Source organism: Acartia tonsa, chromosome 14 (genome assembly GCF_053477335.1).
Source record: "Acartia tonsa isolate MP-2025a chromosome 14, ASM5347733v1, whole genome shotgun sequence".
Lineage (NCBI taxonomy): Eukaryota > Metazoa > Arthropoda > Copepoda > Calanoida > Acartiidae > Acartia > Acartia tonsa.
The window spans coordinates 25,926,694-25,949,863 of record NC_137273.1 but is presented as its reverse complement, the minus strand read 5'-3'; the positions used below and the strand labels follow the sequence as shown (position 1 = coordinate 25,949,863).

The 23,170-nt window shown below is 36.7% G+C and overlaps 2 protein-coding genes across 5 annotated transcripts in view; both read right to left on the bottom strand.

Moving 5' to 3' along the window:
- The window catches only part of LOC145305762 (uncharacterized), a 260,360-nt gene that overhangs the window by 117,600 nt on the left and 119,590 nt on the right, over positions 1–23,170 (bottom strand). The window lies entirely within an intron of this gene.
- The window catches only part of LOC145305381 (uncharacterized), a 29,148-nt gene continuing 7,174 nt past the window's right edge, over positions 1,197–23,170 (bottom strand). Inside the window, exons 4-10 of the mRNA XM_080146999.1 lie at positions 16,190–16,329; positions 15,876–16,100; positions 11,150–11,194; positions 5,039–5,080; positions 3,722–3,793; positions 3,270–3,322; positions 1,197–3,007 (exon numbers count right to left, since the gene is read on the bottom strand). Of these exons, the coding sequence (XP_080003125.1) occupies positions 3,738–3,793; positions 5,039–5,080; positions 11,150–11,194; positions 15,876–16,100; positions 16,190–16,329 (508 nt within the window). The 3' untranslated portion in view covers positions 1,197–3,007; positions 3,270–3,322; positions 3,722–3,737. The remainder of the gene's footprint in view (positions 3,008–3,269; positions 3,323–3,721; positions 3,794–5,038; positions 5,081–11,149; positions 11,195–15,875; positions 16,101–16,189; positions 16,330–23,170) is intronic.

Genomic DNA, 23,170 nt, shown 5'->3' with positions numbered 1-23,170 from the left:
TAATCAATATGGACATGATTACGTTTTAAGACTTAATTTTAGTTACGTCGATTATAAAATTTAGTCAAATTGTCTTAGGAACCGATAAAACAAAAATCTAGTAAAATCAAGCGATGATACCCTTTTTAAAAGCGAAGCTTTTCTATAATTAGGGTCGGTCCGTCCGTCCGTCCGAGATAGATAGCTTTTATTCGTTAATTTAGGCATGTTAGAATTGTCCTATCGATTTCAAACTTTGCATGATGATTCCTGTAGTAGTTAGGTACGATTTAGAAAGCGTAGCAACTCTATAATCATTACCAGAATGTCCATACGTCCATTTTAAACATGTTGATTTTTCTACTTTTTAAACAACAAATTTTTAGTGAACTATTTATCCGTTTGATCTGATTTTTGGTATATTAATTCCGGAGACAACAAAGAACAATATTATAAGCGAAGCAACTCTATAATCAAATCCTAAAAATGTAAGTATGTCCTTAAACATTATCCTATATCAAGCAGTTTTTCAACAAATTTACTTACAACTTATACTCTTATACTTTTATATTCTGATTATTCAGTTCAGACACTATACAAGCGTTAATGTCCGTTTGTCCTACCGTTTCAGTGCTTCGCTTTAATGGATGTTGTCATCCTTGTTTCTAGTAACTGTTACAGAATCATCATGCAAAGTTTGAAATTATCAATTCAAGCATGCCTAAAATAACGATAAATGCCATCCATTACGGACGATTGAACCAGCCCTAAATGCAATTTTATAATATCAAAGTATTTGTTCTTGGAAAGAGTTGTAGAGTAGCTGCGCTTCTTGGCAGAAATTATTTGTGATATGCTAAACATGAATGGTTTTATTGGATATAAAGCAGCTTAATATATTTTACTTTTTAACAAAAATAAGATTACAATATACAATTACATACATTTATAAAAGAACACAACAGAACATTTTAAATTAAAATTTGAGCAAAAGTATTTTTCGATATTTTAACAAAAATGTTTATTGAGGTTATTCATTTTACAATACTTATATAAATACTTTTATTAAAAGCGAAGCTTTTCTATAATTTATTAAAAGCGAAGCTTTTCTATAATTAGGGTCGGTCCGTCCGTACGTCCGTCCGAGATAGATAGCTTTTATTCGTTAATTTAAACATGTTAGAATTGTCCTATCGATTTCAAACTTTGCATGATTATTCCTGTAGTAGTTAGGTACGATTTAGAAAGCGTAGCAACTCTATAATCATTACCAGAATGTCCGTATGTCCATTTTAAACATGTTGATTTTTCTACTTTTTTAACAACAAATTTTTATGTGATCTAATTATCCGTTTGATCTGATTTTTGGTATATTGATTCCTGGGACAACTAAAAACAATATTATAAGCGAAGCAACTATATAATCAAGTCCTAAAAATGTAAGTATGTCGATAAAAATTATCCTGCATCAAGCAGTTTTTCAATAAATTTACTTGTTATTTTGCTTCGACTTATACTTTTATATTCTGATTATTCAGTTTAGACACTATACAAGTATTAATGTCTACCGTTCCAGTGCTTCGCTTTTATGGATGTTGTCATCCTTGTTTAAAGAAAAATAAGAGACGCAAGCGTCTGATTACAGTAAAGTTGGGCGTCTTTCCATTAAAGTTCCTTGTCAATTACAGACCCACTCCCCTTCTAATTAAAAAAAACAAAAAAAAAAATACGAGTACTTGTAAGCCTCGTAGGGATGTGGCAACGCAGGGTTATGCGTAGTGCTAATTAAGCACTTTGAGAAAAAGCACCTTAAATTTGTTTTTAAACTAAAAACTAAAAGATTTTTATATAAATTTACAATTTTGGAAAGGGTCTCAGCAGCCAAGCATACTTTCGTTCAGGAAATCAAAGGCTTGTTAACACGCGGCGGCTGTCCAGCCTCATTACATTGAAAAAGTAAGAAAGTTGAATAAAGCTGTACTTCACAGTCGAAAATTGATTAATAAAAAACAGTTTTGATAATTAAAGTTTACTTAAAGGCAGATGCATAACTACCAAAAACTAAAAATAATCTTTTTAAAAATTATACAATAGAGGGAGGGAGCTAAGTATTTTAGAACATTATACATACAAGGGTAATTTTTTTTTTATTTAGGATTTAGTTTTGACTCAAAACAAAAAGTTTTTTTCTTTTCTATTTGACATGTAATGAGTCTTATGGAAGATTCTTTTAAAATTTTACATAAATGCTAGGAGTAATTAGATAAAATTACTTTGAAAATCAAAAAGCATGTCAAGGTGGGATAAAAATATATTTTATTTTGGGGTACTATACCATCAGGGCTCAGCAGCTGCACTTTATAAAATTATTTGTGGCTGCCGAGCACTGATTTTTAACAATATTCCTGCTTTTCTTTTACATAATTATACATGGCAAATTACAGTACATCTGACATAATACATTAAAAAGATCTAGTCTGAAACACAAAGAAACCCCTTCAAACAAAGGTCGAAATATTTTGTCATTTAATGTTTTGAAATAGTATTATAATTTTTTTAAAATGCTATTTTAGATTATTGATAGGATTTAATATTTAAGATGCATTTATTAACAAACTAAGCATATATGTTTAGCTCAATTTGTTTTTAAAATTATTCGGTCTTTGCTCAAAGTTATTCTTTAGTATTTCAGATTTAATCCCGTTTATTAAATATGGCGGTTTCCCCTAAAGTGCCGTGTCGAGCTAAGATTTAATTAAAGAAATACGAAAGTGTCATGTGTAACGTCATAAAAATACGTCTAAACCAATCACTTTTTTAAGGGTTTCCTTTCCCACTTCTACTCTCATCCTTTCTTTTTAGAAGTATTTTTATGGCTTCACAAATGACACTTTCCGTGGGTTTATGGGAGGGTTTATGTGCTCGTTAGTCACTTTGCGGGAAGCACCTATAATTCACAATAATTTTTTAAGGATTATTTAATACACAAAACATAATTTCACTCGGATTATCTAGCACTATTAAAGACCTGAAAAAGAATAATGTCTTAATGATCTGAATTGTTAACATTTTTTATTACTTTTTAGATATTGGTTTGTCCGTTTGACTTTGTTAAGTAAGCAAATAAAAATTGTCTTAATAAGACAAACATTCCATTAAAATTTTGAAAAATATTTAACATTTACCAAAAATTCTGTTTGTTTTTCAATCTTTTATTTGAAATATACTAATTATATCAAAAATGAATATCCTAGTTATAGATTAGCTAGGCTACAAAAAAAATAACCTACCAGTAAATACATCAAAATTAAACATCACAGCCGTTTGGAATGAGATTTAGAACCTAAACAAACAAAAAATGTTAAGTTACTTATTTGAGTTTTAATAACATAAAGCCAGACCTTTGAGTAAGACGGGGATAATTGAAGGTAAATTATTATAGATAACAAGTTTTATAAGCATTTTTCTCATTCGTTGATTTGAAAACTTTAGTGACTTTTAATGTCCTTATTTTATCACATATAATTCTTTAACAGAAAAGGTAATTTTATTATTCGCGATGATAACAATTCATGTTGTATATTAGTAATAATTTACATCCAACCAAGGACGTCAAAGGAAAGGGGGGGGGGGGACTTTCAAATCATAATCTTACCAACCCACCCCCCCCCCACAAAAAAATAATGAAATAAATAAAAAGATCAGATAAAAAAGCAAATATTTTTAAAGTATATAATAATACCTGTAAAACTAATAAATTATAGAAATATGTCTTCAATGTCTTGATTTAAACCCAATGGCATTGTCTCATACTAGTTTCAAATAATCATAAAATATAATAATAGTGCTTAAGGTGACTACTACTATGTCAAATCTTGGGACAATTTCTTTCTTGTTAATTCTAAAAGAAAGTTTTGTCTTGTATTAGCATACCAAACACTTTGTCAAAGTCTAACTAACATAAATTACGCATCAAATTGCTACTATCCTAATTTACATTAAAAGTATATATATTTCCCGAATGGCTTCGAAACCGATTAACCCTTTACAGTCGGGCCCCTTGCCGCACCTTAATCAGTCGGGGGGGGGGGCGTTCAACGCCCCCCCTTATTATCTCAGTTCCTATTAGAGCTAGAGGGCTAAATTTTTTTGTGCAAGTCCCCTGTTTGATAATGAATTTCCGACCTTTTATAAGTCTAAGTAAATTTTCGCTTCCTTCACCCTTTTATTTAACAACCTTTGTTTTCAGGTCTTTTTTTACTTAAAAATTTCAAACAGCTGTAATTTTCTTATTTTTGAAGCTAGAAGAAAATTTTTTTCCAGAAAATGTTTATTTTTATGTAAATTTTACATTAGAAATATCAAAATATAAATTTCAGCGGCCGCAGCTGTACTTGGCAGCTGCCAGCCGCCGCAGTCGGCGGTCGGCGGGAAAACGGCGGCGGATCTTCATGAAATTTTAATATGTTATGTAGACGTGTAAGAAAAGCTTAAGTTTAAAATTTGAAGTCTCTAAGTCAAAAATTGCGGCCACAGGAGCCTTTTAAAGATTTCTGGAGACCTGGAGGATCAGGACCTGCAGGATCATACCTGGAACCTGAAAGTGACTTGAACACCTGTATTTCATATAAGGATGTACTACTAGAGGATTTTTTAGTATTTTGGTATGATAAAATGCTTTGTTTTAGTCAAAAATATATTTTTGCTCTTTACCTGGATGACCCTGCCAGGTTTGCTGGCATCCTGTGCCCGCCAGGATGGAGATATTCAAAAAATTTCAACTCTCAGTTATGTGTCATACCCATACTTAAAAAGTCAAGCAGTTTGGGCTCTTTATCTTTCACACACAGAAAATGAGATAGAAAAAACCGGATGGGGGGGCGTTCAACGCCCCCCCCCCGACCGTTAAGGGTTAATAACCGCTGGATCAAAACTGGCTCTGACCTCTACTGATACACATTTTGAGCTAACAAACAAAAAAATCTCGTCAGCTCCGCGGAAAATTGTCTATGAACCGCGATGCGATGGATATATATTGTAATAGATTATGATTATTCCTTAGAATTGATTATTGTAACTATCCTTCCCCGGCTCTGCTTTTCTAAAATAAAAGAAATATGACAACATCCATAAAAGCAAAGCTCTGAAAAGGTATAACAATTTGACATTTACACTTGTATAGTGTCAGAACTGAATAATCAGAATATAAATGTATAAGAGTTGGAGCAAAATTGTAAGTAAATTTGTTGAAAAACTGATTGATTCAGAATAATGTTTATGGACATACTTACATTTTTAGGACTTGATTATAGAGTTGCTTCGCTCATAATATTGTACTTTGTTGTTCCAGGAATCGGAATACCAAAAATCATATCAATCGGATAATTAGATTACACAAAAATTTGTTGTAAAAAAGTAAAAAATCAACACGTTTACAATGGACGTACGGACATTCTGGTAATGATTATAGAGTTGCTACCCTTTTTAAATCGTACCTAACTACTACAGGAATCACAATGCAAAAAATTTAAATTGATAGACCTATTCTAACATGCCTTAATTAACGAATAAAGCTATATGTCTCGGAGGGACGGACGGACGTACGGACAGACCCTAATTATAGAAAAGCTTCGCTTTTAAAAAATCAATTAATTTATTTTTTAATGGTACAGATGATTTCATAGTAACAAAGACAATAATGTTCATAAGAAACGCAGCAATAAAGGTTCACATAATTTTAATGTTAATATATATAAACTGTCATTTTAAAGGTTATATCCAAAAATTTAGCAATACTGGTAGGTGAAATAAAATGGCCATAAAATTATTGAACTAATTATTGCAGACAAAGTAAGTGTTATCAAATGGTTGGTAGCCCTTCTTTTGTGTGCTTCTTAATTGTATAATTCCTTTCCTTCTCTCTTTTGTTTTTAAAACTAAATTTCAGGATATCAGGCTCTTTGACGGTCAGGAGAGCTAACTACAAAAATACTTAAATATCGATTTATCCTACAGTAGAAATAAAATATAGGGGTTCACGGCAGTTTTAATCAATATTATGCTTATGCAGTTACAAGTGTCATGGTTCGTGTTAATGTCCTAACGTCTTATTTTAAAGCTTCGCTTTTTTAGATGTTGTCATCCTTATTTTTTTTGGATAAAGATAGACAAATATGCTGACTGAGATATGAAGATAGAATGAATACCATCATACATTTTATAATACAGAGACAATAGGAAATAGAAAATATTTACAGGGAAAGATCAAGGGAAGATTATTCAACCAATTCTAATTAATGACAACAAATATAGCAAAATTAATATTTTTTTTGTTACAAACATATTTGTTCTTGTTAATAGCAAAGCTACTCTATAATTCACTTTGTCTATCAGTCCGTAACGTTATGGGGAAAATATGATTTTTAGCTGCTATTCAAGATTTGTGATTGTTCCCTAAAGCAATGAGCATCCAGTATGTAAATTACTTTGTTCGTCGGTCTGTCAGTCTTGCCACAAAATATTAACGTTAAAAAAACATTGATTTATTGCTTCGCTACTTATGGATGTTGTTATCCTTGTTTCTTTTTTTTTGCTGGTCAGAAAAAAACATCTTATGCTCTGACTAAAGATGAAAAGAAATGTTTATCTTGCAAGTATATTGTCATTATTAACTGTAAATCCGCGGGGAACTTTTGTCAAATATAATTTTTATGCGGGGTTGGGGGGAGAAGGAGTTAAATGTTCTTGGTATTTTGTTTGGCTGATTTTTAAATACATATTTTTTGCTTATAAGGGAATGAATCAGCTATTTTTTAACTGACTTTAAATTATATGTTAGTTAAAATCCGCGGTGGACGGGAAATTGGACTGTAAATTTCATTTGTATATAAAGTTTTATAACTACATTATTTTATTTATATATCTCAAACATTTTGGGTTCTGTAGTTTAAATCAAAGTATCGTCCATTGTCTTATCCCTTAAAATTCTTTATAAAACTCAGATTTAACTTTTTTTAAATCAAGATTTTTATTCTCAAGCAACCATATGAAACAATAATTCTTCTTTTAAGCGTGTTTGTGATTATTAATTTTAAAATAATTCATTTCTTGGATATTGTCATCCTTTTTATTTTTGTACAGTATAGAATAAGATGCTTATAAGTGGCTGTAATCTGTCAATCTGCAAGAATTCTATTGTGTGTCTTTTCTTCAATATATACATGTACATACAGGGGAAAGGGAGAGTTGTTCACTGATTAATGCAATGAAAATTTGTATGTTCTATTTGTTTTCGAAAATATTTTTTGTTTATTAGGAAGAAAACAATAGAAGATAAATTAATCCTTCTCTAAATAGAAAATTGTAAGCTCAGTTTTTGGGCTACGAGAAAATAGTTTGGGTAAAATTTATTAAGCTTTTTATAGTGCCTATAAAATGATGTCATATTGACCTACCATTGGTCAATTAAAATGTACACTGGCCTGCTATTGGTAATTTAGTCAGTGTATTGGCCTATCATTGGTATTTTATATTGTATTTTTATAGGCACTATAAAAAGCTTCAAAAATTTTCCTCGATCGTTCCTCAAAATTTGTCAATATTTACAAACAACCAAAGGCAGAATTTTATACAAGCAAAATTGAGAGGAAGAAAAAAGTATATTCCTTTATCTCTGACTGAATACTGATAGCCACATCAATTACAAGAGAAAGGAGGGTAACCGGTGCTTTCATTCAGGAGTATTTTGGAACCAACGCAACCCCCCTTCCTTAAAAGAACTTTTCATAAAAAATCACAATAATATGTAGATGGACTGAAAAAGAGATACCTCAACAATGTAAAATATTGTACAAAAATGCAAGTTATCTAGTTTAATGAAATATATGTATCGAAAAAAATTTATTTTTACTAATTTTAACTTTTTCTTAAATTCTCTTTTTTATTTTACAAAAAGCATCTTTAAACTTTAGATGTCAGCCTAACAATAAATTTTAATGAAGTATATTTTCATTGTGCTGGAAAATGTCAATCCATTTAAAACATAGTGGAATTGTTTAATATGCATCTATTCTTATTCATCTATTGCATGGAAGATCGCATTTTGCCAAAGAATATACAAATTAATAATTCAAAGATATAGAGTGAGACTATTAAAAGTTAAATCGCGTCATGACAAAAGACGTCAACAAAGTTTCAACTATATTTTCATCGGAAAAGATGTAGAAATAAAATATCTTGATACTAAAGAATATACATTAATAACATTTTCCTGGGATATTAAAGTGTTTGATATATTGAGACACAATAAAAACTGTCCCGAATTTGTATTAATTTTGAGGAACACGACTCCAGTGACGTCATATTTTTCTTTCCCGAAAAAGGGAAGGGGGGAAGAAAATCTCTTCAAAAGAGATGGGGAAAACGCCTTTTCTCCCATCTCTTTTTTCTTCCCCCCTTCCCTTTTTTTCTTTCCCCCTTCCCTTTTTCGGTGAAAGAAAAATATGACGTAACTGGAGTCGTGTTCCGCAAAAGTTATACAAAATTGGGACAGTTTCGGTGACGTCGTTTAATATGCATCTATTCTTATTCATCTATTGCATGGAAGATCGCACTCTACCAAAGAATATAAAAATCAATAATTCAAAGATATAGAGTGAGACTATTAAAAGTTAAATCGCATCATGACCAAAGACGTCAACAAAGTTTCAACTATATTTTCATCGGAAAAGATGTAGAAATAAAATATCTTGATACTAAAGAATATACATTAATAACATTTTCCTAGGATATTAAAGTGTTTGATATATTGATAACCAAACAAGCACTTTACTAAATGTAAGATATACACAGATTCATTCGTACTCTTTATCATTTTTTTTCATTTATCGACCTATGTCTTATCTCTTAAGATTTAGGTCTTTAACTAGTCTAGTTATATTTGGCACTGCTTACCCCCCCTTACCTACCCCCTTATTTTAAAAATTAGTAGTGGAGGGAGGGTAGTTTTTGTTAGCTTGTTTATTATTTCAGGTCAGGTTAGGTTTAGTTATATAACCTCATGGTTAAGGAATTTGATTTAAATTCGCTGAGTTAGGGTTGCCCGCAAAGGATAAGCATAGAAGACTTCCTACCACCTTTTTTTAAATTTTAAGTGTTCTCTATCATGATCTGAATATATTTTATATGTTTGGATTATTTGACAAATGATCTATAAGAAGTAAACAGGCATAGATCAAATATTTAAAATATTTCATTTAGCTTTTACTCTTTTGTCCATTCTATTTACTAAGTGAGTGTGTCTGTGGATCTGAAAAAACGATAGGCTGCTCCTTCTAGGATTTTCAGATAATTCTATTTTGGTCCAGGGCTGATTTTAGATTATTTTTCAAGAAAGGCATCCGAGTAAAAAAATCAATAAATTTTTTTTTTATTAAGAAAATTACTGACCAATCTTTTTTACTAGAGTCTAGTTGAACACAACAGAAAGTATAAAAAGAAAAAGGCATATGCGAAACATCTTAGAAAGATAAAAATTCGATTTGAATGTTAAAACTTTTTGAAATTTTTGTCTGTCTTAAATATCAGAGATAAATTATTTATATTAGCAAATGTTTTGGCCTCGAATGGTACAATTGATGTATTTACATTTTAAAATAGTTGAGCCTGTTACAATTCGCAGAGTATAGCACATTAGCATTTAATCCATAAAAAAAACAAAATATCGAGTTTTAACAAGCTGTTCTAGAAGGTATTTTGTCAAATTTTATGTGTAACTCTTTGTTAAAAATATAGATATTTATGTTATTGTTTGTTCATTAAGATCTCGCCAATTTGTGAACCGAGTGAGGTCTTCATTTAAAAGAATCTTTTAACGAACATTCCCATCATTTTAGGATGTTTTGGGGCTATTCTATAACCCACTTTCAGTCTAAATTAGGTTTTAGGCTAATTTTCTAATCCCCCCCACGCCTTTCGAATACAGAGAATTTACTTGCTAGGGGTGAAGCAATAGTCATCATTTAAAAGACTGAGAAAAAAATTTCTATGCATTTTTTAAAGGTTTTTTTAAGGGGGCTATTTTCTGGCCTATTCAAAAATACAGGAAACTTTTCACTTAAAAATCTGTCAAAAATGAAAACTACATTTCACATGCAATATGTAAGTAAATTTAAAGGTGACAGTAACATGACAAAATAAGATTTTAAGTAAATATAAATATTTTGAGAAGAGTTATGTAAGATATCAAAGTATGTATTCTTTGTAAGGTTTATTTATGGCTTTTAATGCCCTATGCAGTAGTACGGTATAGCTTGGAAACAGTTTCCCTAAGTACGAAGCTTAGATATACTTAGTAGCTTGGACATAATGTAAACCTATAGGTAGTACTTTCTTCTAGTACTTTCTCTCAAAGCAAGCAATAAAACCAAATTCCCGATGCTGTGTGTATTGGTGCAAAAAATATGACGTAACAAAAAAAATTAGCCAATGAGAGGCCGTTATTGACCAATGGTAAAATTTATAGTGGCCTCTCATTGGCTATTTTTTTTTGTTACGTCATATTTTTTGCACCAATACTCACAGCATCCAAATTCCCCTAATTTTTCAAAATAAATTAAAAATATGGGTCTTTTCTAAAGACCCAACCCTTACAGGTGGAACTAACCCTGTGGGGCATATACCTGCGGTGCACTAACCCTTTTGGACTATCCTGTACCCTACATAACATAACCTAACCAAGCCTAAGGTAAATTACAAACTCACGAAAAACTACACCTCCTTCACCTCCTCTATTTTTAATTTATTCTAAAATAACAGGAAGTTAGAATTTTCTGTGGTTGACTCGGCACGTTGAAGGAAACCACTTTTATACCAGAAAGGAACACAGTAATAGTGTTTGACTGATTATGACATAACAAAAAAAAATAGCCAATGAGAGGCCGTTATTGACCAATGGTAAAATTTATAGTGGCCTCTCATTGGCTAATTTTTTTTGTTACGTCATAATCAGTCAGACACTATTACTGTGTTCCCAGAAAGATTAATTTCAATAGAATATAAGTTTTTGAAATCTATAAGATAAAAGAGAAATAAAGAAAGAATAGTAACAATAACATACAGATTAGGTGACATATAGAGTAGCTTTGCTTCTAATATTTATATAGATAGGTACCTGATTTATTTGTATTAGTATCAGCAACCAGGCTGCTACCATCCGCTGAAATTTCATAGATTTTATTACTAATGATATGTATTTTTTTAAAAATTTTCTGTCGCATCTTTAGGCATTCACGCTTTACCTTTTGCCGTTTTCACTTTTGTAAAATTTAACCAGAAATACTTAACTTTTTTGTACTAAAACTTTTTTTGTAATACCGACGCTACTTTTTAATTGTTCGTGTATGCCTGTCACTAGTAATAAACTAATGAGATTTAGAGATATTTTCTCTCTCTCTCCATTCTTTCTTTAAATCTCTCAATGTTTAAATCTAAATGATACCGTCCTTATTTATTTTAGAAAGGGTCTGGGGTGGGGGTAGTAATATGAATTAAGATAGGGATTTATAAATACTTTTTACATTTCTCATTACTTTACCATATTACGTTTACCTTTTTTACAGAAAAATAGTAATACACAATACAGTTAAACGATCATACAATTTTAATATTTGTTCATTATCTTTTTTTTTAGATAAAAATACAGTTTTACATACATTAATCTTTTCATTTAATTTTTTTAGGAAATCTCATATTTTTTAACAGTTTCAAAACCGCATTCTAAACCCTATATTACCCTGTCATAATATTTAGTAGCCGTTGTGATGTAATCATAATTATGAAGTGATAATGCTTTTAATTTGTCGTTATTATGTCAGCTAAGGACACCTTTTCACAAAGCTTATTGCCGAAGTAAATATTGTTAAAAATAGCATCTCGATATTATGTCAGCCACAATCATTTTTAGTTTATATTTGAGCTATATAGTCGACATTAACCCTTGAAATTCAGAGAGAGAGAGGGGACAATGGGCTTTTTATTACCCTAGTCTCCAAAGTTTTATAATAGCGTTTTCTTTTTCGTTGACTTAACAACCTTGGGGTTTTTTTAATAAATTTTGATTCGTTGGTTTTTTAAGTTAATTGTCCAAACGTTTCAACCACTTATTGTAATCTACAGAAGGGGTATTAACATTGGGGTTGTACATCAATTTATTGGCCAATTGTCTTATCCCTTTAGATCCCTGATTGAAATTGCATATTGATATAATGCCAATAATTTTGACAGGTATACTAATTGATAACAAAGACTTGCCTAAGTATGGCAGATGTCCTATTTTTATATACCATAATGAATTAAACCTGACACAAGGCCGTAGATAGGAATTTAACCATAACATCTTGTTGATGCTTTAAACCATCCCATATATTGAACATATAAAAGAATTAAGTTGAAATGAATTATTTACAAATTTTTAAAAAGATATTAAAAATAGAAGATGCTAAAAAAGTAAAATGTCATACAGTAATAAACATAATATAAAATTTGAATTCAATATTAATGAAAAGCAGAAAGAATTATATAAAAGTTATTTTAATTATAAAAGTATGTAACAGATAAAATTTTAAGATAATATAAGATTTTCTTTAGAATAAAAATGCAAATCAAAGTAACTTTTTAAAAATATTAGATTGAACAGCTAAATTTATACAAATAATTTTTGTCTCTTATTTTTAATTTTTAATTGGTATAATTTTAAGTCAAGTAATATGTTATAATAAAATTTAGTAGATGTTTTAGTGTATAAGAATGTCGTTGTGTTTTAAGTTTATTATTATCCTTGCTAGGTTTATAAGTATTTTGAGGGAGGGTTCCCAAGTGAAATCGCCTCAAAAAAATATATCCCCCCAAAAATTTACTTTTTTTCTTTTAAAACTAAAATTGAAAGTGGGCTTGGGGGGTTCGACCACTCCCACTTCAAGTGTCTCTATAGGCCTCTAGAGGCGTAGCCGCTAGTTAATACAATGAAGAATGATTACAATAGAATTGTAAATAGAATAAAATTTACTCTAATACCTAACAAAAGGGATTATAGTTAATATTAAAATCAAATTTAGAAAAATAATTTCAGTTTATTATGTAGAACTAAGGTATTTTTCCATCCACGTTAAAAAGTTCTTATCGCCAAACGGGCAGGCGAACAGCATAAGTTTACACTTCCTATGTTACCCGTAACGAAAAACTAAGGCATGCAAATAATTTGATGAACAATAGTTGACAGTTAATCTTTTGTACAATGTGACAATAGGTAGTTTTTTACCGACAGTAAGCGATTTTTAATCAAAATGGATCATTTAATATTGGTGAAATTAAAATGAGTAAAGAAAGATATGAGTAAAAAAATCATTGATAAAGCGAAAGAAAAAGATATGAAAGCTGTAGTTGAATCACTTGGTTACAAAATTTAGAAAAAAAAAGATTTTTTAAAACCGATAAAGGCCGGCGAGATAACCTGTTTATGCCTCATATATATAATTTATTTTCAAATCCTATACAAAATTATATTTTTCCTTTAAATTATACCTCACATCCATTCACAAACGTGCATTTATGTATTATTTTTAGACTTTTTTAACAATATGAATTAGATTGTATATCTTTTTAACTTAATGTAATTTTGTAAAGGAAAACTGATCATTCAATTTTTGGATCTAATGTTACAGTGTAATGTTGCTAAAATAGGACCCTTACTACAAATAGCTAAATGAATTTAAGAAGTCAAAAATAATATGGAATAACTCAATAATTTTCTTACACAAACCGTTTTTCCGCAAGTTTGCTACGCGTTTGCTATGCATTATTTGACATTTCTTATTATTTGGCCTTCCTATATTCGTTCAAAACATGTGTTTGCAGCAATTTGACGGCTATTGTCCTATCAAGTTAATTTTCAAATAAATGGTTCTATTCAAGCAACGTTTATCATCAACTGTAGTAGATCCGATTTTAGTTCTATTATCAAAATTATAAAGAAACAAAATATACAAACGATTAATGTCAACTATCGATGACCATTAAGTTTACAAAACTTAGCATGCTTAATAATGTACCCATGGATTTGTTCATGTCAGACTCTGCGAAAGATACCCTAAAAGGCCATATAATAAAAGGGCTACATATAAAATTTTGTAATGTTTTAAGAAAGCTTTATAGTATTCCTCTAATTTAAGTAGCTATTTCTTTAAAGATATTTTAATGTCCCGTTTTAAGATTCTAACACAAACAAATCCTGTGGGTACCATAATGCTTATTATCAATTTGACAACAAAATACACAGGCATTTTATTTTTTTTTATTGCTGACCTTCTAATTTTTTGGTTCTGATACAGTACTGAGTACATCTACATAATAGTTGCATCAAAAACTATTTTTCATATTTTAAAGGGAAAATATTTTAGTTTTAAATTATAAATCAAAGCAATTGTCTTGGTTTTAAATGATTAAAGTCCTTAATTTTTATTAATTTTTCACACTTCACACCCCATAATTATTATACTGCCGACATCACCTCCGGCACCTCCAGCCTCCCCCCACCCCCCTCCTTCCTACCCATATAAATTGAGAAGATAATTATCTCTCATGTACATTTTACCCTTCAGGTTATCAATTTGGAGGGGGGGATGCTCTTTTTACCCCTTCTCAGCTGATTTAACCCCCAATGATATTATCCACCCCACCCCCAAGAATAAAAAATGTCCTATGCTAAATTCGTTGTTACTGGACATAATCGTCATTGTAAATGTTACAAAGTTGTGATATATTAATCTTAGATAAGAAAGACTTTATATTTTGTAACAAGCGTGTATTAACATAACAATAAAAGATGATATTTGAAAACGAATCAAAACAACACTTTGTACTCAATGCCTTTTCTTTTGTGTTTTTCAGAAGTTTAGCATTAACGATAATCTTTTTATATTAATAGACAAATATTAAAGTAATATGATGTCTTTTGTCTCTCTGTGTGTCTGTACCGAAAGTTGGAGTTGGCTACTTAGGAGCACAGACGCTAGAAGGCAAACTAAGAGAAAAAACAAGCAACCAAAAGATTTTAAAGCAAAATTAACAGCAAGAAATTCTTGGTATTGTTCCTTTGATATCTTAGACTTTAAACAATACTAAAGGCCTCTAAGAGTTTCAGGTGGAGAGGGGGGGGGGGGGGGTTACCCCATCATCTTAAAATTGTTTTGTTATTGGGGGATAGGGGTATTTTTATATTAAAGTTTTATAAAAATTTGCTCAAAACTTTGCTAAGCTTTCCTGTAAAGTAAAACTCAAAAATTGATTTGACTTGTGAGACAGCTTATCTACCAGAAATCTATTTTTTAAGGGTCAAAAATGGGAATATAAATTTTTTTTAACAAAATAGAAGTACTATTATAAACATTAAAGGACATTAAGATCATTTTAAATCTTCTGAAAACTAAATTTTCTGTAAATATGATAAAATTGTCTGTAACAATATGCTAAACACTTCTAATTTCTAATTATTTGAGAGAGAGAAAATAATAATCTTTCACAGTTTAAATTATATTACTAATCTAAGATTTATAGTTACCTAAAAAAAGCGTTTATTCGAACAAATTCCTTTCAATAATTTGGTATAAAACTATATTTCTATGATTATTTATTTAAAACTACTAAATAATTTGATTTAAAAAGCTTAAAACTATCTAGTTAAAGCTGCTATAAATATACAAAGCCACAAAAAAGTAAAACCTGAAATTAGGGTTTCTGAATTTTTGCAATAATAACGGAGACTAAAATCCTATTGTCTATTGAACCAACCATGTTTATCTTGCAGTAATCTATCCCTCTTTAATAAAGCAAAAACTAATTACCTAGAGAAGAATTTGTATAGCTAAACTGTCCCCGCTCTTCATCAAATTCAGACACCCGCAGAGATCCGGCGTCAGAACCAACATCTGATCCGGCCACGGAGCCGTCCTCAGAGACAATGGCGGACCCGGCCTCCGAGCTGTCGTTGGAGAAATCACTGAGGTCAGCCTCCCCTTGATCAGCACCAGGGCCCTCCACGGGGCAGGAATCACTTTGACACTCTGCATCTAGTCATAGATAGATAGATAGACATGTAGCTAGATAGATAGATAATTCAGGTGCCAAATTATTTATGTTTAATGTAAGGAAAGCCTACCTTGGGTTAAAACAGACTTGATGATGATTCTTTGATATGTGCCGGGCTCAAGACAAGGTTCCCTGGACCCATTCACCACGAGAGCACCACCACCCTGGTCCCCCTGCTGGCAGCAACTCAAGTCAGGGCTGTCTCTATCACTGAAAAAATGTATATTCTTTTATAGAAGTAGCAGGATGTTTGTCTGTATATCTTTACCAAAGGAATTAGTTAGTAGATAATAGATTTGGTTCTCCATTACAGTGAAGCTTATCATAGGTTTATTACTATTTTAGGCCAGGATACAATTATCCTTCTAATAAATATTAACCCTAGGAAAAAATCACGCAATACAATTAAATAATTAAAAAAATGCATAGAAACTAAATATTCTTTTTTCATTGGAAGTCGAATGAACATAAACAAACGTCTTGCAGTGTAGTTTTAGAATAAAAATGCTTAAAAAAGATAATATAAAAATGTAATGGTTTTTTCTTCAATCATTATTGTACCCATAGACAAAGCAAACAATAAAAAAGTTATCAACATACAAAGACATTACCAACATCTTTTTTAATAAAGGAAACTAAATAATATATGGGAGTTGTTTTATATAGTCAAACAAAGTTTTTTTATTACTTAAAATTTATCTTATTCTAACTTAAAGTTTCATAGGATTTGGGTATTTTTCATGTCAAACGATTTTCTTACTTTAGGCCTTAGTTTTTAGGGGAATAACAATTTCGCGCACCCTCTCCAACAACACTCGAGGAAAAATCGTTTTAATTGCCCATTTCTGACTCATTTTCTATGTGTGATTATCTCCAACCTTCAAAGAGAAATCACCAATACCCCCCCCCCCTCCCCTTAATAGTTTTTTTTTACTTTTTCTTTTGAATACTAAAATTGAAAACAAGGGGAAGGTCAACTTCCCCCTCACACTCAAAAGCCCATTGAGGCCTCTAGGGGCGTAGCCGCTATTATAGAATACAGATTAATATACTTAAGTAAAATTATCAATATTGTAAAGTAAATGTATATTCACCTAAGCGAATAAAAACAAAAAAATATTCAATAGAAAATTATTATTTCTTGATAATGCAACAAAAATGTAAATTAATAAATAATTACATAAAAAAGGGTGTGAGGGGACATTAAACCGTAAATTGTACTGGCACCCAAAGTTTTAAAAAGGTTCACGGAATTCATTGGCTTAAAAACTTTTGGGGTTTTATTATAGTTGAAAAAAAATAAGTCGGAACAAAAATTTTATATCCAGCGATCACAAAATTGCCTAACATTGGATAGAGTTACTTTGTTTAAAAGTTTGAAAATAAAATTTTATAAAATGGACTTTCTGTTAAAATTTTACATTTTAAATTGTTACTGGTATCATCATACAAAGTTTGAGAATAAAATGACGAGTTTAACATGCCTAAATTAGCTATACGAGAGATATTCGCTACAGACGTAATGGCGGAAAGACACTACATATATAAATGCTTAACTTTTTATGATGCAACATCAGCTGAGAATGGGCACAAAAACTAATATTTTTTTCTATCATGCAAGCAGAATTTGGTTCTCAACAGCAACGCATTTTTAACAGCATTACATTAGATGTTTACAAAAAAAATAGAATACTTTAATTCACCAGATTGTTATATTGTGGTAATACGACAACCAGACGGACAGGCAGTTTACAGAGTTGCTTCGCTGTGACTTATGATAACAAACCCCCTGCACTAATCTTATTATATCACCATCTATCTCATGACCGCTGTTGACCCCGCAACCCAGCGGTCAAACTGGCCTGCCTAAATGTGGGGAGGGGACTCAAACATGCAGTGATCACGCGCTATTCACGCGATTATACAACCGGGAGGCGCTGCCTCCCCTTTTGCCACCGCTGCCCCCACAGCCTGTCTACCGCCGGGAGCTAAGCCCTAGCGTCCCACACCCCCTTCAAACCTAACCATTGTTATAATCTGTTGTATTTATATAGTAAACATTCTCTGTAAATATTATTCAGTTTAAATATATAATTTCTGTATGACTAAATCCTGCTAGTTTGTTTTGGTAGAATAATTCAAGGCTAGGGCTCGTTGAATCCGAACTCGTTACCCCGTGGGCCGAGAACGCTCGGCTTACCAGAACTTGGTGTCAGCGTGTTTCAATCGAGCCTTACAGAAACTAGCCTATTCTACCTCTGATTGGACCCTTTGGCAAGTAAGGGGACAATCAGCCGCCAACTGAGAAGCCAACTGACCCGCGAGACGGCCTTTTTAGGTCGAATTTCCATCATTTTGAACGCAATATGTGGGCCTCTGGCCTACGGCAAGCAGATTTAGCCTGCTAAAAGCGCCAGTTAAGACGCTTTTTCCGTACCGTGTAGGAGTAGCGCTAGGGGCGCAGCCACGGTAATCGGATAATTTAGCTCAGACGGCTACAGAACTAAGTCTAAATTGGCAAGTGTAGCTGGGACAAGCCCCAGGACACCCAGGCCAAACCTACAAGACAGACAGCTGGGTGCTGGTCTCCTTGAGAAGGCAATGTGTGGCTGCGAAGCTTCAGCACACAAGTAAGCCCTACCACTGCGACGGATAGCAGATTTTGAGCCACAGGCACGGCAGGACGGGACATTCCCTGCCGCTGCCTTCCAGGATTCGAACCCGAGGCGCTGCAGGACGGGCCATTCCCTGCCGTCATTTCTGGGATTCGAACCAGCGGCGCTGTAGGACGGGCCATTCCCTACCGCCGTCACCCCTCTGAACCTTGCAGGACGGACATTCCCTGCTGCCAGTGCTTCCAGAATCACACCTAGAGCTCCTAGTGATAACAACACATAAGTGTGTATAAATGCCAACCAAGTGATAAAAATAATATATGAAATTGTTGACCCAGTGATAATTAATAAGCTCTAGTGATTCGAAGCTACAGTCTAAGCCACCATGGTAAGCGATACCACCATAGCTGCGGTTCGGCCACCACCGAAGTTTCTGCCAACCCCAGCCGAACGAGAGGCCCCCTTGTCTCAAGGGCAGGACCTCCACTTCCCCTGCCATATCAGGGTGAGGTTTCCTACCCCTGACCCTGCCCAGCATGTACAGGTTGACGCCATGATCGATTCTGGCAACCGTGTACCAGGGTCTGCTGTAATTTCTGAACACCTCATGCACGCAATGGGCGTGCAACGCATGTTGATTCCGGACAACACCCAAATCCTGACTGCTAACGAGGAAGGCCAGCCCCTCCAGGTAATAGGAAAATTAAAAGAGTTATATATGGCAGTCTCACACACCCTTATACTCCATCTATACCACGTGACTGTGGTCCGGAACCTCTCACACCCTCTGAACCTAGGAGGGTATTTTCTCAAGGAGTTCGGAACTAGGCTCTGTTTCGACATGCAACCACCTTGCTTGTGGGTGCGTGGGGAGTTTATCCCACTCCGTGGCGTCCCCATTGACCGGGAGACAGCCGAGAGAGAGCTGAGTTATGAGGGGCCTCTGCCAGGCCCCCTGCCAGAGCAGCCGCGTGTGGTTGAGAAAGGCACACACTGGGTGGACACTGAGCTCAACGCACACAAGGGGGCTAACCTGCTAGCCATGGGGTTGCCCCCAGTGCCCAAGGTGCCGAGGGAGAGCCTGCCAACAACGTTCCCTGAGATTACCAGCCCTCCAGAGCCCATCTTCTCCGCCGACACCTTTATCAACGGCCAGCCGTGTCCACCCGGCCCCCTCTACCTGGGGCCCCCAGCCAGTCAGCCAGCCAAGCCTGAGCCCAGACCCGTCAAGTCGCGGTCTGCGGCTCCCGGGGCCACACTCAACTCCCAGGAATCAGCCTCTCCCGGCGCCGAGCCCGTCAAGTCGCGGCCGGACGCCCACGGAGCCCAGGCTGGATCCAACACCTCGGCCTCTCCCAGCACCGAGCCCGTCAAGTCGTGGCCGGACGCCCTCGGAGCCACACCTGGCTCCGACACGTCAGCCCCTCCAGAAGCCGAGCCCGTCAAGTCGCGGCCGGTGGGTCCCGGAGCCAAAGCTGACCCCGCACCAGCCACGTATAGGCTAAGCGCTGTCACTCCAACTGATGGCCAGCCACCCCAGCTCCGCACAGCCAAGCGGGTGGTCCTGCCTGGCCGCGGGGTCATGGCGGTCCCTGTTGAGCTAGTAGGCCATCGCACCAAGGATGCCATCCAACTAGCTGCCCCAGAACAGAGGTTTGGGGAGGATCTTGTCATCCCAGAAGGCCTGTATGCCCACAGGCCTGGCTCCGCCACCGTGTTTAGAGTACTGGTGGTAAATGAAGGGGAGATGCCCCTCTTGCTGGACGCTGGCCTCCCAGTGGTTGGGGAGCTGGTCAAGCCTGACATTCTAGAGGTCTCTGATACGCCTCCCCCGCGCCTCCACTCGTTCCAAGAGCCTGCTGAGCCCCCAGAAATGCAGGAGTTGTGGGAGGCCCTGGAGATGGAAGACAATGAGTTCCTACGCAAGGACCCCTTGCTCAAGAAGGAGGTCTGGACTATGTTGTCAGAATACAGAGACGTCTTCTCCAATTCTACCCCCGGCTGCACAGATGTGGTTGAGCTGCAGCTGCGCCTCAAGCCAGGGACCCAGCCGATCCGCCAGAGATTTAGGGATCTGAACCCGCGGCAAGAGGCTGAACTGGAGAAGCAACTGGACACCTGGCTACAGGAGGGAGTTATAGAGCCGTCAGACTCCGCCTGGAGCAGCCCCCTGGTGCCCATCAAGAAGAAGGACGGGAGCACCCGCTGGGCCGTCGACTACAGAGCCCTCAACAAGTGCCTGGAACTGGATAGCTACCCCCTGCCCAGGATCCAGCAATTGGTAGAACGAGCTGGAGGGCACCGTGTCTACAGTGCCTTAGACGCGGTGGCCGCATACTACACCATCCGTGTGTCCGAGGACAGCCGGCCCTGCACCGCCTTCACCACCCCCAGGGGCTTGTATCAATGGAAAAGGATGCCCTTTGGCCTGGCTACGGCACCGTCTGTCTATTCCAGGTTTATTGCAGGGGTCCTAAATCCACTAGGCACAGCCAACCTCCAGTCATACCTTGACGACGTCCTGACCTTCCACCAGGATACCTGGGCCCACCTGGCAAGGCTCCGAGAGGTCTTGGAAGCCCACCGCAGGGGAGGAATCTGCCTCAAGCCAGCCAAGACCAAGCTGTTTCGATCCAAGGTGGATTATCTGGGCCACACCCTCAGCCGTGAGGGGATAGCCATGCAGGAGGACTATATTGACCGTATCCTGGACTGGCCGGCCCCCAGCACCCCCAAGGATTTGCTGGCGCTGCTGGGGTTCTTTGGATACTACCGCCTGTTCATCCCAGAGTATGCAGACCTCACCTACGAGATGAATCGGCAGAAGACGGCCAAGACCCTAACCTGGACGCCTGAGATGGAAGCCCAGCTGCTGCAACTCAAGGACAAGTTCTGCAGGGCCCCCATCCGAGCGCCGCCCAGGTTTGATTTGCCAGCGGTATTCCAGCTCACCACAGACTTCAGCAGCCGCGCCATCTCTGCCATACTGAGTCAATGCCAGGATGGCAAGGAGAGGCTGATTGCCGCCGTGGGGCGCAAGACAACCGACCCTGAGACGCGCTACCCGTCCTGGAAGGGAGAGATGGCCGCCATTATGTATGGGATCCGAAAATTCCACGGCATCTTGTCCTACCGCAGCTTCCAGATCAACACTGATTCCTCAGCCTTGCTACAAATGAAATCACTGAACACATCCACAGGGATGGTGGCCCGCTGGCAGGAGGAGCTAGCGGCCTTAGATTTTACTGTCTGCCACCGGCCTGGCACCCAGAATACCAACGCCGACGCCCTCAGCCGCCGGGAAGACGCCAACATGCCAACGGCTAGCGCCGAAGAATTAGCAGAGCAGGCTGAGTATATCCACAACCTGTGCCAGCTAAGGGAGTCCGCGGCTAGCCGGCCCCCTGCCGCCCGACTGGACCCAGCTAGAGTATTGGAGGCCCAGACACAGGACCCCCTCCTGCTCCGTGTCCGCCAGTGGGTGGCTGATGGCAAAGCCCCAACTAAGGCTGAGCTGCGTGGCAAGGAACGAGACGAGCAGCAGTACGCCAGCCGCTTCCCAGCCTTGGGGCTTGACGAGCATGGCTGCCTCACCACCACTGACCAGACCCTGACAGGGGAGAGGACAAGATACCTGCTGCCTTCGGCCCTCCAGCAGGACGCGTTCTTTCTAGCCCATGGGACCCCCATGGCTGGGCACTTTGGGATGGACGCGACTATCGCCCGCGTTGCCATGCACTTCTGGTGGCCCAACCTGGCCCGTGACGTCCGTCTGATGGTTCAGACTTGCCCTGAGTGTGTCCAGAAGGTTACCAAGGAGAGACTGAAGCAAGGGATACACGTGCCCTCCCGCCAGGGGTATCCACAGCAAGTCCTATTTATCGACCTGGTGGGGCCACTGCCAGAGACCCCAGCTGGGAACCGCTATATCCTCACCTGTCAAGATGGGTTCAGCCGGTTTGTCAGCCTCTACGCCATCCCCAACAAGCGCACCCTCACGGTGGCTGAGACCCTGCTGCACCGCCACCTGGCCACGTTCGGATGCCCCCTGAAGATCCATTCCGACAATGGAATGGAGTTTACCGGCCAGGTATTCCAGGAACTGGCCTCCAAGCTTGAGATTGGCCTGACACATCCACCACCCTACAACCCGCAGTCCAACCGAGTGGAGAGGTTTCATCGGACGCTCAACACAGGCATGCGTTTGTTCCTAGACAGAGACGACAACAACTGGGAGCCCCACTTGCCTGCCATTGCCTTCGCCTACAACACCAAGGCCTGCCGATCCACTGGCGTGACCCCGTTCCTGGCCTTCTTTGGGAGAGAGGCCAAACTTCCGGTGGACATGGTACTACGGCTGCCAGAGACCGAATATGCTTCAGTTCCAGCCAACGTCCAAGCTCTCTTGCAGCGCTACTATGCAGTGTATGATGCCA